Below are 13,247 nucleotides of genomic sequence, written 5' to 3' on the forward strand. Positions count from 1 at the left end.
CCAGAAGCCCCTATTTCACATCTGTATCCACAAAGTACATTTAAAAAAATAGACTTCTTTTGCTCTTTATTTTCATCTGCCTTTATTTCTTTTACCTCTGCCAGTGAAGGCAAACTAGACAGCAGAGCCCTTTTCTAATGGTAGCTCTGATAGACAGTCCCAATACATACTTATTTACCTATATACTTACTGTGTGTTAACTCTGTTATATCATACATGCAGCATTTATTAATTGCCATGTCTTAGAGGGCATAATTCGATCCAAATTGTATCTAAATGCATGTAATGAGGAATCGTATTATACGTGGTTCTGCTCCAGTGATAACATTTACATAATGCTGTGTATGATAAGACTATAAAGTAAGGGGCTGGGTTTTCAAGTAAGACTTATGGAAAATAGTCTCCTGACTTTACAGCCATGTCTCATGCAACAGAATGCTCATCCTAACTGCATTATAATTTATTATGAGCCCTTTTATTTCCCTCTACTGCTGGAATGAGATAAAAAGTAAACTCTGCAAAATATAGAGCACCATTTTTCCTTCTAGAACTTAGCATACATTTGATATTTACTTTGTAATGTCTCAGAAGTTAACAAAATTTTCTTTAAATAACTGTGGAGTTGTTTTTAATTGCATAGCAAGTAAAAATTTTAACTAGAATTCTGAGCCAGGATTCTAAGATGAATTTTATTCTTTCAAAGGTACAACTAAAGGTAGCTTTATTTTCCCCTTTTAAATGAGAGAGGTTTTTCACAGAACAGACTCATAGCAAGAATCAAGACAAAAGCAAACTATAAGATTGCTTCTCATCCTCAGTCAACCAAGTGGTGAGGAAAGAGGAGAATCCGTAGTTTAAAAGAAAGGAGATTTATAGGTGCATGTACTTCAGTGAAAGGATAATTTCCAGTCACATATTGAAAAGAAGAAAAGATAAACCTGTTCTTGCAAACTGAGAGTCCATAAAGTATAGACAGTGATTCATCCAGTCCACGAGAAACCTCAATTATGCCAAGCAGATTGCAGCAGATCACAATGTACAGCATGGACCAAGTGTTATTCTCTGTCCAAGCTGCCCTGGGCTCTAACTGGATCTGACTGAAAGCTCTGAGACATTTAAGACCTAAGCTGCCTGTGCACAGGTATGCCAAAACAACAACAACAACAGTAACAACAAAAACCCTTACAGATGTTCAGAGATGGCCTTAGAACCTCTATTTACAGTGTTGTACCATAATCATACTGCATCATCTTGCTTTCAATTTAACACGTGTGGGTTTTAGGGGACCAACTACTGACTAGAAAGACCAGAGGGGTGTCAGATGCAAGAGAATCCAGGCCTGTAAAAGGAGATTGCTCTGGAAATGTCTGTTAATACACAGGGAATTGGATTAAACAGTTTCTGGAGGTTGCTGGATTTAGCCCAACATTGGTATTTATGCAGAATGAAATGCCCGGATTCAAATTATGAAAAGCGATGGGGACGAGATCTTATTAGGCTCTTCCCAAGCTTACTGGGTATTCTAAATACTTTAGCCCATTTAATAATCACGATTATAGGGGCACCTGGGTGGCTTAGTCGGTTAAGCGTCCGACTTTCGCTTAGGTCATGATCTCGCGGTTCGTGGGTTCGTGTCCCGCGTCGGGCTCTGTGTTGACCCCCAGCTCAGAGCCTGGAGCCTGTTTCAGTCTGTGACTCCCTCTCTCTCTGACCCTCCCCTGCTCGTGCTGTCTCTCTCTCTCTCTCTCTCTCTCCTAGAAATAAATAAAACATTTGTAAAAAATCACAATTATATGAGAAGATAGTTCTTATCCAATGTTTTTACTGAAGGAAAATATGGAAGCTCTTTGTTAATAGTGACCCCTTTCAAGGCAGACACTACTCTGTATATTTAAAATTCACACATTTAAACATTACAACTACTCATTGAAGTAGAAAATTTTATAGTCTTCACTGTGCACGTGAAGAAACTCAGGCACAGAGAAGGTAAGCAGATCTCCTGAGAACACAGAACAAACAGGTGATGGAGCTAGAATGCAGAGCAGGAAGCTGGTTCCATCTACTCAGTCTGAACCTGTAAACATTCCCTGTGCTGCCTTTCCTCTGCTAAGTAACTTGCCGAAAACTACTAAACTATGAAACCCATGACTTTTCCATTTCACTACTGACAAGAAAATGGAGAATCCTAAGTTATTGTGTGATTAAGAAAATCATGGTTTATTCTCTAAACCAATCGGGACTCTGGAAAGAACCTAGAAGAGCTATTTCCAACCATTTATAAACGTTCCTGGGATTGATCCTAGCTGCCACTGATATAGAACTGGGTTCTTTCCTGGCCCTAGTCTCATTCTGATCACTTTTTAAAATTTCTGTCTTCTTGTTTTCCATTCATTTCTTCTATGTGAAGAAGAAATGACACAATTGTGAAGAAGAAGAGAGATGACACAATTGATGTAAAATGAAGAGGAACACAGATGGTCCTAGAATTGACAGGTTCTGAGATATACTCTTTACCTAATGTGGTGGTTAATTCCTGCTCTTTCTCTACTTGCTTTCCTCACCTGTACCACCTGCATGGATATGGGTTAATGCTTCATCTTAAAGAAGATGAACCTGAAAATATAGCAATACATGTATTATATATATGTTTATCTACGGATGCATGTATGGCTGAACAAGTGCTGTCTACTGGTAGTAAGAGATAAAAAGCATGTCTGGGGAGGACTTTTTATTGCTTCAGAAATAACAGATTTTCTTGGCTTTACCATGTGCCATTGTGGATTCCTTTTTGCTCTTATAGGTAATGAACAATTTTAGGAGATATAACCCAAGCACAGAGAGGGTGCTTTGTCAACATAGCAAATGCAAATAACTAATGCAAGTTGAATATTTAAAGAAATACATGATTGATCAGAAAGTCTGGGTAATAATACATATTTAGTGGGTGTCATCAGACTCTCTGAAGAGATAAACTTTCTGAATGGCCTAAGGAAATCGATGGTTTTCCTTTATAGCCACCCCTACGTATAACAATTTTCTTCTTATCTATCATACTCTCATCATGAGAGCATATGAATATGAGCATAAATATTGTTTTACACCTTATAAAAGGTTTCCATGTACATCACTTCATTGTATTCATGGAACTACCCTAAGAGTAGTTCTAGGGAGTTGGGTCAAGTATCATTAACTTTATTTCACTTATGAAAAGCTAGGATACAAAAAGACCAATGATTACCTGTGTTCTGATGGTAAGAACTAAAATCAGTTATCTTGTAGGAACTCAACAGTATGCCTTTTACCCTCACATTCCAACAAAAGTGTACATATTCCTAAATCATCATGACCAATAATAGATTCACTTGAATCTGGTTCCTGTGGTTTGCTACCTCTCTGTTCTCACCCTCTATGGAATGTCTGTTGGTGCTTGTATGTGTGTGTTGATATGCATGTGTGCATGCAGCCAATTGGACATGAATGTGTGTAAAGGTTAGTTTCTGGTTCAAGAGGTTCAAAACTGAAGGAGTGTATATGCATAAGAACAAGAGAATGAGTCCAAGAGGATAGGCAGGGTTAAAAGCCAGAAACCAAGTTTAGAAGGAGGTAGAGATGGAGGAAGGCAGTGAAAGAGGTGAAGCTACTTGCTACAGACAATGGTCAGCAATGAATCCCCACAGTAATCTTATTTCTGAGTTTAATCTTAGAACATGATAATGAAGCAGAGATGACCCAAAATGATTATTAATTTAAAAATATTTGTTTTGTTAACTTATTTGGCATGTATTGTTTTTAGTGTGTTTGCATAATATTGCTGGAATTCATTATACTTAAAATGATATGATAAAGTCAAGTTTAGGACTTCTGACTCAAGAGAGACTACATTATTCCATCCTTTGCTGTTCTTGATTTCACACACTAATGCTGGGAATGTACAGCTTTACCTCTCATACCAAGAATCCTTCCTTCTACGTTTTATGATAGTGTTGTGGATTTACTAAGGATTTTGTTTGTAGGGTTAAGGTTACAGAGCAAACAGCATCAAAATAAAGAGCCAGCACATTGTTGAAGACCTCTTTTCCTTCCACATCTTGAGTCATTACATGTCTTACAAAAGAGGAAGAGTCACAAATGTGAAAAATAATAAAAGTTAATTAAAAAGTAGCTTTCCTATGAACAAAGGTTAATAATTTCCTTAAATCTCAAATTGCCTCAATTGAGTTCATTATTCCTTATCTGTTCTGGATGTTACAGACTGATTTATGTAGAGAAAAAAGAAAAAGACTAAGGTTAAATGATGTCTCCAGCATTAAATTAGGAAGCAACCGAGTTATGGCTTTCCCATTCACCATCATTTGTGTACATATCTTCCTTGACTCATGGTGGGGTTACATCCCAATAAAACCATCATAAGTTGAAAATATCTTAAATTGAAAATGCCTAACCTACCAAACATCTTATGTAACCTATCCCACCTTAAATGTGCTCAGAACATTTACATTAGCCTACAGTCAGGCAAAATTACCTAACACAATGCCTATTTTATAATAAAGTATTGAATGTCTCATATAATATATTGACTACTGTACCTAAAATGAAAAACAGAATGGTTGTAAGCGTTTCGGTTATCCCCCCCCTCATGGTGGCCTGGTGGGCTAGGAGCCACAGCTCATTGCCATTGCCCAGCATCATGAGAAAGTATCTGACCGTATATCAGTAGTGTGGGGAAAAGATTGATATTCAATATTCAAAGTCCAGTTTCTACTAAAAGTGTATTGATTTCACACTGTTGTGAAGTTGAGCAATTACAAGCAAATCATTGTTAGCTGGGGACTGTCTATGCAAGATTATATTGATGTATAATTATAATACTAAAATAGCAAAAGGGCATGTTTCATTTGCTACTAACTTATAACCAGACCATTACTAGACTTCACTGTGGTATTTCTGTCATGATCATGACTTATGATTCAGGAACTTTGCTGGTGGCAGTTAAGTGTCTAGAAATTAAGAAGCATATGCTTATGAAAAAAAAAAACACCATTGCACTGTAGATATTTGCTTTATGCTTCAAGATATTTAAACCAAGAAACCAAGGTCTAACTCAAGATTTGTCAGCTTCTGCCCTGTAGACCTTTGGGGTATCTTTATTGCAGAGGTCATCTTTTATCTTGTAGAATGTTTAGTGGCATCCTTAGTCTCTACCGACTCGATGCCACTAGCAACTTCCCCACTTCAGGCTATGACCACCAAAAAATGTCTCCAGATATTTCCAAATATCATCTGCAATCACAAATTACCCCTACTCAAGAAGCACTAATCTCACTGTTCTTTCTTAAATTTAAAAACAAATCTCTTACCTATCCAGTTCCACTGCCCTGATCCTTATAATTAAGAAGTATGAGGATTGAGGATCGATAACTGGTGAAGGACTGAGTAAAATGCACTTATTAGTGATCAATGGATAAATACAAGATTATATTCCTCAGAAAGAAAGGAAAGTTTGGATAAATTCTAATGGTAAATTGATACATTTTTAGCAGCAATAATGTTTGTTAAATATGAAGAGATGTGACTAGAAGCAATTGAACAGGCTTAAAATCTGGTAGATCTGTATCACTTATATCATGGATATACTGTCAGTAAATATGCTATTAGGCAATCTATTGCTACAGACTGAATTTAGCATTTCTTTTCTGTCTCCAATTATACTCATCGTTTTAGAAGCAGACTTATACAGTATGAGTAGAGTTGTCGATGTACCTGTTTGTATAAATGCGCATAATATGCTTGGTATAAAGTGTTTGCAGAGATCCAATGCTTGAGATTTTTATGGGTGCATTGATTTTTTGTGATGGTTTTATGGCTGCAGATATACTGAACAGGGAAGATAAAAATTTGTTTGCTTGCCTTTCCTGTAATTTTTTTCTTGAAGCTGATTTTTTTTAAAAAAAATCATAGGCCCATAGGTAAGGTATGTAACCCATATAATATTTGCAGATTCATGGTTAAAGTGGGCAGGCCAGTAAGCATTTATCTAGTGCTTTATGTTTCTTTTTACTTTTTCAAATGTGACATAGATTGTATAACTCTCAGAGATGATGTTTCTTCATAATGGAAGCACTGAGCACACATTTTTCTCTCCTTTGCTTTTATGTTAATACCACATTCAGAAGCGCCTGGGTGGCTCAGTTGGTCAAGCGACAGACTTCAGCTCAGGTCATGATCTCATGATTTGTGGGTTCAAGCCCTGCATTGGACTCTGTGCTGCCAGGTCAGAGCCTGGAGCCTGCTTCAGATTCTGTGTCTCCCTCTCTCTCTGCCCCTCCTCTGCTCATTCTCTGTCTCTCTTTGTCCCTCAAAAATAAATAAATGTTAAAAGATTTTTTTTAATATTTTTATTTTATTTCTAGGAGAGAGAGAGACAGCGTGAGCAGGGGAGGGTCAGAGAGAGAGGGAGATACAGACTCTGAAACAGGCTCCAGGCTCTGAGCTGGCTGTCAGAACAGAGCCCAACGCGGGGCTCGAACCCACGAACCACGAGATCATGACCTAAGCGAAAGTCGGACGCTTAACTGACTAAGCCACCCAGGCGCCCCAAAAATGTTAAAAGATTTTTAAATACCACACTCAGTAAACCTCTTTAAATTTTCCCTTTGTATCAAATGATACATTTTTTTTAAATTAATTATTTTGAGAAGGGTGGGACAGAGAGAGAGAAAGAAAGAGAGAGAAGGAGAGAGAGAATCCCAAGCAAGCTCCACGCTGTCAGTGCAGGGCCCAATGCAGAACTGATGCTATGAACTGTAGGATCATGACCTGAGCCGAAATGAAGAGTCTGACACTTAACCATCTGAGCCACCCAGGTACCCCTATATCTGATACTTTTAATTATTTCTTAAGAAATGTTAATTACCCATTTATTATACACTTCTTAGATAATTAACCAATATTTGATACTTATTAAATATCAATGTATTAAATTCGGTTTATTTATTCTACATTTCAGTGAGTGTCTCCTGTGTACATGGTGGGTGTGTGCTGCTAGGTCCCATGAGAGCTCTACAGGTGAATTCGGTAGGGTCACTGTCATTAATAAGAGTATGAGGAAAGATACATACAAATAATTCTAATGCAATGTGGAGTACGATGCGGTCCTAGAGACATGTATTACATCCCCATGTTCTTAGTTGCCTTCCAAAAAATCCCACCTGAAGTAGAGAGACATTCTCTGCCTTTCTCTTCTCTTAAAGAAGCAGTCTTTTCTAAATGCTGGAATGATATGCAACATTTTAAGCTCCTGGGGGAAACGCTCTATTAAATCTAAACAATATATAACACTTAGGGATTTTTAGAATACATCTCTTCACACTTTTCCAGCTGTAGCCACGGCTGATTTTGAAGATAGAGTCATTAGGTATCCAGTTCTGAGCTAGATTATCTAGTATTAAAGCAGCATTCTGGGTGGGGGGGTAACTCATTATTATGTTATGATGGCATGGCATGAGAATTCTCACTTACTCTATAGGAATGCCTAATGCACAGTTAAGCCAATTCACTTCCTAGATGAGAGCACGTGATGCTTGTTGGCTAGTCAGTGCATGTTGGGAACCTGGGTCTGCATTAAATCGGCATTTCCTCATTTTCGAATAACTGGGTGTTCTGTGACTACTGTATGTCACTGGTTACTTTCACTGAAGAAACATAAGTTCTATAAGTTGAGATTATTTTGACTTTTGCAGTCTTTTTCTTATGTGCACTTCTTCTGGTTTGAAATAGTTGCCACCTTAAATCAAGATATTAAAATTTTTTTAAATTAAATTTGTTCTGAAACTGTATTATGTTTGCTATTTTTCAGTATGAAAGTTTTGTCATGTTGTAAAGAGATTATTTTCTACTTTATAGAGTCAATATATTTACTTTCAAATCACTGATTACACACAAAAAAGCTTAAGAATCTGGAGGAGTGGTTTCCTTTTTAAACATACTACATTGTTGGGGAACCTGGCTGGCTCAGGGAGTGGAACATATGCCTCTTGACCACAGGGTTGTGAGTCCAAGCTCTACATTGCATGTGGAGCATGCTTAAAAATTTTAAAAATACTACATTGTGCTCTGCTTAGCTTCTTGGCTAACCATACTAAGTTAGTAAAAAGTGTGAGTGTCTGTATATGTGTATATATACATACCTATATGTGTATGTGTGTATTTATTTGTAAGTAAAATGTAAATTTGAAAAACAAATATAAGAAGAAGCATAATGTAAAAAAAAGACATTATGTAGACTGTCATCGCAAAATGTCCATATACTGTATTGTTTTGATAGATGCATTTTTATGGGTCTGGCAATTTTGCTGAAATAGTCAATTACTTCTTTAGGTTAGATAGATCTGAACATTCTCAGAATAATTTGGAATAATGATCTCTATGATAATTTTAACTTTTCTATGGACAAAATTGCTCAAATGTCCAGAGGACCCTAAGACCTGACTTAGAAACTCTACTTTGTGCTGATAAGGAAATGTGTCTCATTCATTTGTCAAAGTGTTAGGGTTTGGGATGAGGGAGTGGAAAACAGGTAACCATACGTCCTCTTCTCTGTGAGTGTGACACAGTCAGTTTAGCAGGAGGCATTTATCAAGTACCCAAGATTACGTAAGATTAATTTTGGGAGGTACCTAAATGAATAGGGCAAAATACCTGTCTTTAATTGACTTGTACACCATATCTATGTACCCTATGTTATACAATCTTTTTTTTTTTTCCAAATTGAACATGCTAGGGCCATATTTGTTGCTAGATATTTTCAGAGCACCTCCCTATGATGTAGCATATCTGTTTGCTCCTGGGTTGAGCTGCCTAAATGAGAAAAGTGCAAGGAGATTCATGATAGGAGATTTAAAATGCATTTACAGAGGTAAATTTCCATTCTTCTCAGTAGAAAACAGTAAATCAATATGAATAACTTCATTTATGATATAGAAATGCAGCAAACAGCCTATTAACTCATAAATGATTCTCAGTTAAAAAGTGCCACAAAATACCTTGAAGGACAGAGAAATGGTGCCACAAAATAGTAGAACAGGAAAAGTACAATCAGGTCTGGAAAGAAACAGCAAGCCTTCGGGGCGCCTGGGTGGCTTAGTCGGTTAAGCGTCCGACTTTCGCTTAGGTCATGATCTCGCGGTTTGTGGGTTCGAGCCCCGCGTCGGGCTCTGGGCTGACTGCCAGCTCAGGGCCTGGAGCCTGCTTCAGATTCTGTGTCTCCCTCTCTCTCTGACCCTCCCCTNNNTCTCTCCCTCTCTCTCTCCAAGAAATTAAAAAAAAAAAAAAAGAAAAAAAAAGAAGCAGCAAGCCTTCATGATTAGCTTTGTACTCCCTTATGGAGAAACTCTAAATTATCAAGCACATATAGTTTATCCCAACAATATCTCCATGGCAGAGAGACACATGTTGGGTCATGGAGATACCAAATGATGATTTCATCAACTTATGTTTATGAAAATAAATAGATGGAGAAGAAAACAGAGACCTGCATATCATCAAATTCAAGATATGAAATAAAATTCTCATGTTAAATAAAAGATTTAGTTCACTTAAAAATAATGTGATAAGGAGGCCTTTTGAATGCTAGGTGAGGTATTTTAAAAGGATTAAGCATTTCTCCTTTTAAGAGAGATGGTTTGGCTTCTGTATAACTACTGTAGACAGCCTGTAGGTAATGCATCAATTACCTGTCTATGCATAGGTACAGAATCTCCATGACTGGCTTTTTTGACCTTAGAGAAAACCTGGATTTAATCAGTTTGTAAAATACAAAACATGGTATTTTAATTGTTCTGCTGTCACGCTCCTGGCTTCTTCTCTCTATCCCACATGACCCAGAGTGCTGCACAGATGGCTCTACAGTTGTGAACAGGTCTGGGACAATCTCCCTGTGGGACAGACATAAATCTTGCCAAAGGGATACAGAGAGAAGTTTGTTTGTTGCTCAGTTTTTCCATTTCCAGATTCTTACTGAAATTGAAGTGGAACATTACATTCCCCATGAAGCATTTACCTTTTCTCCATTAATCCAGTTTCTTTGCCTCTTTCTTGCAAGTTTCAGAAAGAGATCCTTTTAGGTTTTTAAAAAAAGTAGTCATTCAAATAAACATTTTTTTCCTTCATCTTTCCTGGAATAGGAACCACAGAATTGGTTTTTTAATCTCCCATAAAATATTGAATTCATTCTGATGTGTCAGAAATGCTGGTAGCAAGCTGTCTGGCCAGCAGAGAACCTGCTGCCCCCAGCAGCTGGAACCAGACGTAGGCAAGAAGATGCTAGCTTTGATTTCCTTGACACAACACCTTTCTTCTTACCTTTGACCTGTTCACACGCTTCTCACTCCTGCAAGAGGCCATTCCAAATTTATAAGAATCCAAAGCAAACTCTGAAATCTAGTCTAATTTCTACAGTGGGGCATAATTTGAATCTACCATCACAAAAGACTTTGAGAAATACTTATGAAAGGATTCATACAACTCAGAACTCAGGAAATGCGCCACATTATCACTTGTCAAATTCGCAATTACTTAAACAGATGGAGTTTTGTGTGAATGACCTTTTCCTAGGCAAGAAGAAGAGAATCCAGTGGGAAGTCAATATCTATTTAACTTTATTTGCCTGCATTTTTCATACTGATTGTTTATGGCTAAATTGAGTCTAATATAATGACATCCATCCATTGAATGGTAATTAGATCTTAGGAGAAATAGTGACAATTCATAGGACTCTAAGAAATGGTAATAATTCATCCTGCATATAATTATTGTTCTTCATTGGTCTTGTTGAAGGCAATCATGTGGAGAATGAATGCAGATACAGGTATGGGTAAGAGTCTAATGTTGTTATTCTGCTCTGCCAGGTGTGTTGTAGAAGACAAGAACTCGAAGGTGGCCTGGTTGAACCGATCTGGCATCATTTTTGCTGGACATGACAAATGGTCTCTGGACCCTCGGGTTGAGCTGGAGAAACGCCATTCTCTGGAATACAGTCTCCGAATCCAGAAGGTGGATGTCTATGATGAGGGTTCCTATACTTGTTCGGTTCAGACACAGCATGAGCCCAAGACCTCCCAAGTTTACTTGATCGTGCAAGGTAAGAAAAGATGGGATAGGTAGGGAGAGGTGAGAGACAAAAAGTAAGCATGATGTATAAAATATTGGCAAAACTCTTTCTGAAAAAACCTTTCAAATTCATTTTTGTGTTTAAGTATCTATTTTCTCTCTAAAAGGATAGACTTAAAATGAAAGGACTAAGGAGAAAGCAGAATCTTGCCACTGTGAGCCAGTACTCTTGATAAGAATATTTTCTCCTAGCGCTGAATATAGAAGCACCTAACAAAGGCCATAGCTGTTGAAATAATTTGAAACATAGTAACAGGAGCACAGAGAATACTTAGAACCATATGAAGTTCACTACATCAACTTTTAGGTATCAGATGCCTTGCTGAAGGCTTGATTTTTATCTTCAGCATAAGGAATGTTACTAAGTATCTGTTCTTATGATAGTAAATATTATTTGGAAAATAAAAATAAAAAAAATAAAAATAAAAATTTCCAGGGTCTTGATATCCTCTCAGCTGGCCAGCTTTCTTTGTCATTTGTATCTCCATTTAATGGTAAGTTATTTGTGAGAAAATCTAGTGAAAAGGGTTTGCAAAGTACTGGGGACAATCTGCTTCTAGCTTGGGGTTTCCAAGGGCACATCTGAGTCATGGCTTTATAGGATGAAAACCCTAAGTGGCATACGCATGGCCCCAAACTATAGCTCTCATGGGTCCCTTTCTCATAATTGCAGAATGAGAACAAAGCTGATCAGCTGCAGAGTTTTATTGCAAACGAAGTCAAACCACTAGCCGTTTCATCTAAGCACTAACAAATATTAGGGCTACGTTCATGTGTTCTTGATTTACAATTTTATGTAAATTTAATGCAAATTAGGCATGGCCCTAGGGCTCCTGTCAGAATTCCAGTGCAGTCAGTGGTGTGGGAAAGTTTGACTGTAGCTTCTATTAATGAGTTATGGAATTGATTATTGCAGCATTTAAATTATTGCTCTCCCAACTCTTCTGATTAATAGATTGAAACTAGAGTAAAATACATCAGAGACTGTCTGGTCCAGAGGTGGTTTAGTCATGTGACCTCTATCTTGGTCCATTTGCAATGGCTGACAGCTTCATTTTATTGCTTATAAAAGGCATGTCTACTGACCTGCAAAGTTCCTATTATAGTCAAAGCATAGAGTGTTTTCCTTGTAGTTTAGTACAGAGTGTTTGAGCTCTATAACATGATACATCAGGGCTTGGATCTCAGGCAGCCCATTTAAAAGTATAAACATAACCAGAGATGTGTAAATACGTAAATGGGTTAACTTACCAACTCCCTCAAAAACACAAGAACACATATATTCTCTCTGTCTCTGTCTTTCTGTCTCTCCCTGACTCTCTTTCATGCACACACAAACACACATACACACACATCCTCCCACCTCAAAATAAAAGAAGTTCTACCCCATGCAATGGTAGGGGAGGGGGAGATAACTAGTTTTTTCAAAGCCCCTTAGAAAAGATTTTATCTAATGGCTAACTCCACATTACATTATGAGATTCCTACACAATTTTAATACCTTTACAGACTTTAATGTCATTGGAAAGCCATTAGACACCACAATTGGAAAATGTGTATGTGTACTATACTAAATAAAATTTGGCAATTTGAGTATTATATTCTTTGGATTCTAGATGAGGAAACAGAAGTTTCTTAAATTGAAGTTACTTGCTACAGGTCACACAGATAGTACAGGGGGTAAGTTGGAGCCAAGCAGACCAGGAATCATATCTGAAGTACTTTCTACTGGAAGGGAATTTTTTTTTTGTGGTGGCTTTAAGAAGCACCAGATTTACATTTAACACAGCTCTTAGCACTAAATGCCCCAAGCCTTCTCTCCCACCCCTTTTTTTTTCTTATTTATCTGTATACATTTTAGTTATGAACTAAATGTACTAATCCTGAGAGGGTTAGAGGTATAAGTAAGTTAGATCGTACTTGCATATGCTTTCATACCATGTCAGCATAACTGAAATTCACTTAAATTAACTTAATATTAAGTGATGGAGAAGAATCTACCAAGTCCCATGTACTGTTTATTCTGTTGTGAAGGAGAAAATTTTCTCTAACCTTCAAGATTCTTCTAATGGTCTGAGAAT

At 37.3% G+C, this 13,247-nt stretch overlaps 1 protein-coding gene across 1 annotated transcript in view; it reads left to right on the forward strand.

The window, feature by feature from the left end:
- LSAMP (limbic system associated membrane protein) overlaps nucleotides 1-13,247 on the forward strand; it is a 423,147-nt gene that overhangs the window by 93,714 nt on the left and 316,186 nt on the right. The window contains exons 7-8 of the mRNA XM_077771862.1: nucleotides 7,378-7,414; nucleotides 10,905-11,137. Of these exons, the coding sequence (XP_077627988.1) occupies nucleotides 7,378-7,414; nucleotides 10,905-11,137 (270 nt within the window). The remainder of the gene's footprint in view (nucleotides 1-7,377; nucleotides 7,415-10,904; nucleotides 11,138-13,247) is intronic.

This window comes from Crocuta crocuta, unplaced genomic scaffold, assembly GCF_008692635.1.
Source record: "Crocuta crocuta isolate KB4526 unplaced genomic scaffold, BGI_CrCroc_1.0 scaffold56, whole genome shotgun sequence".
Taxonomy (NCBI): domain Eukaryota; kingdom Metazoa; phylum Chordata; class Mammalia; order Carnivora; family Hyaenidae; genus Crocuta; species Crocuta crocuta.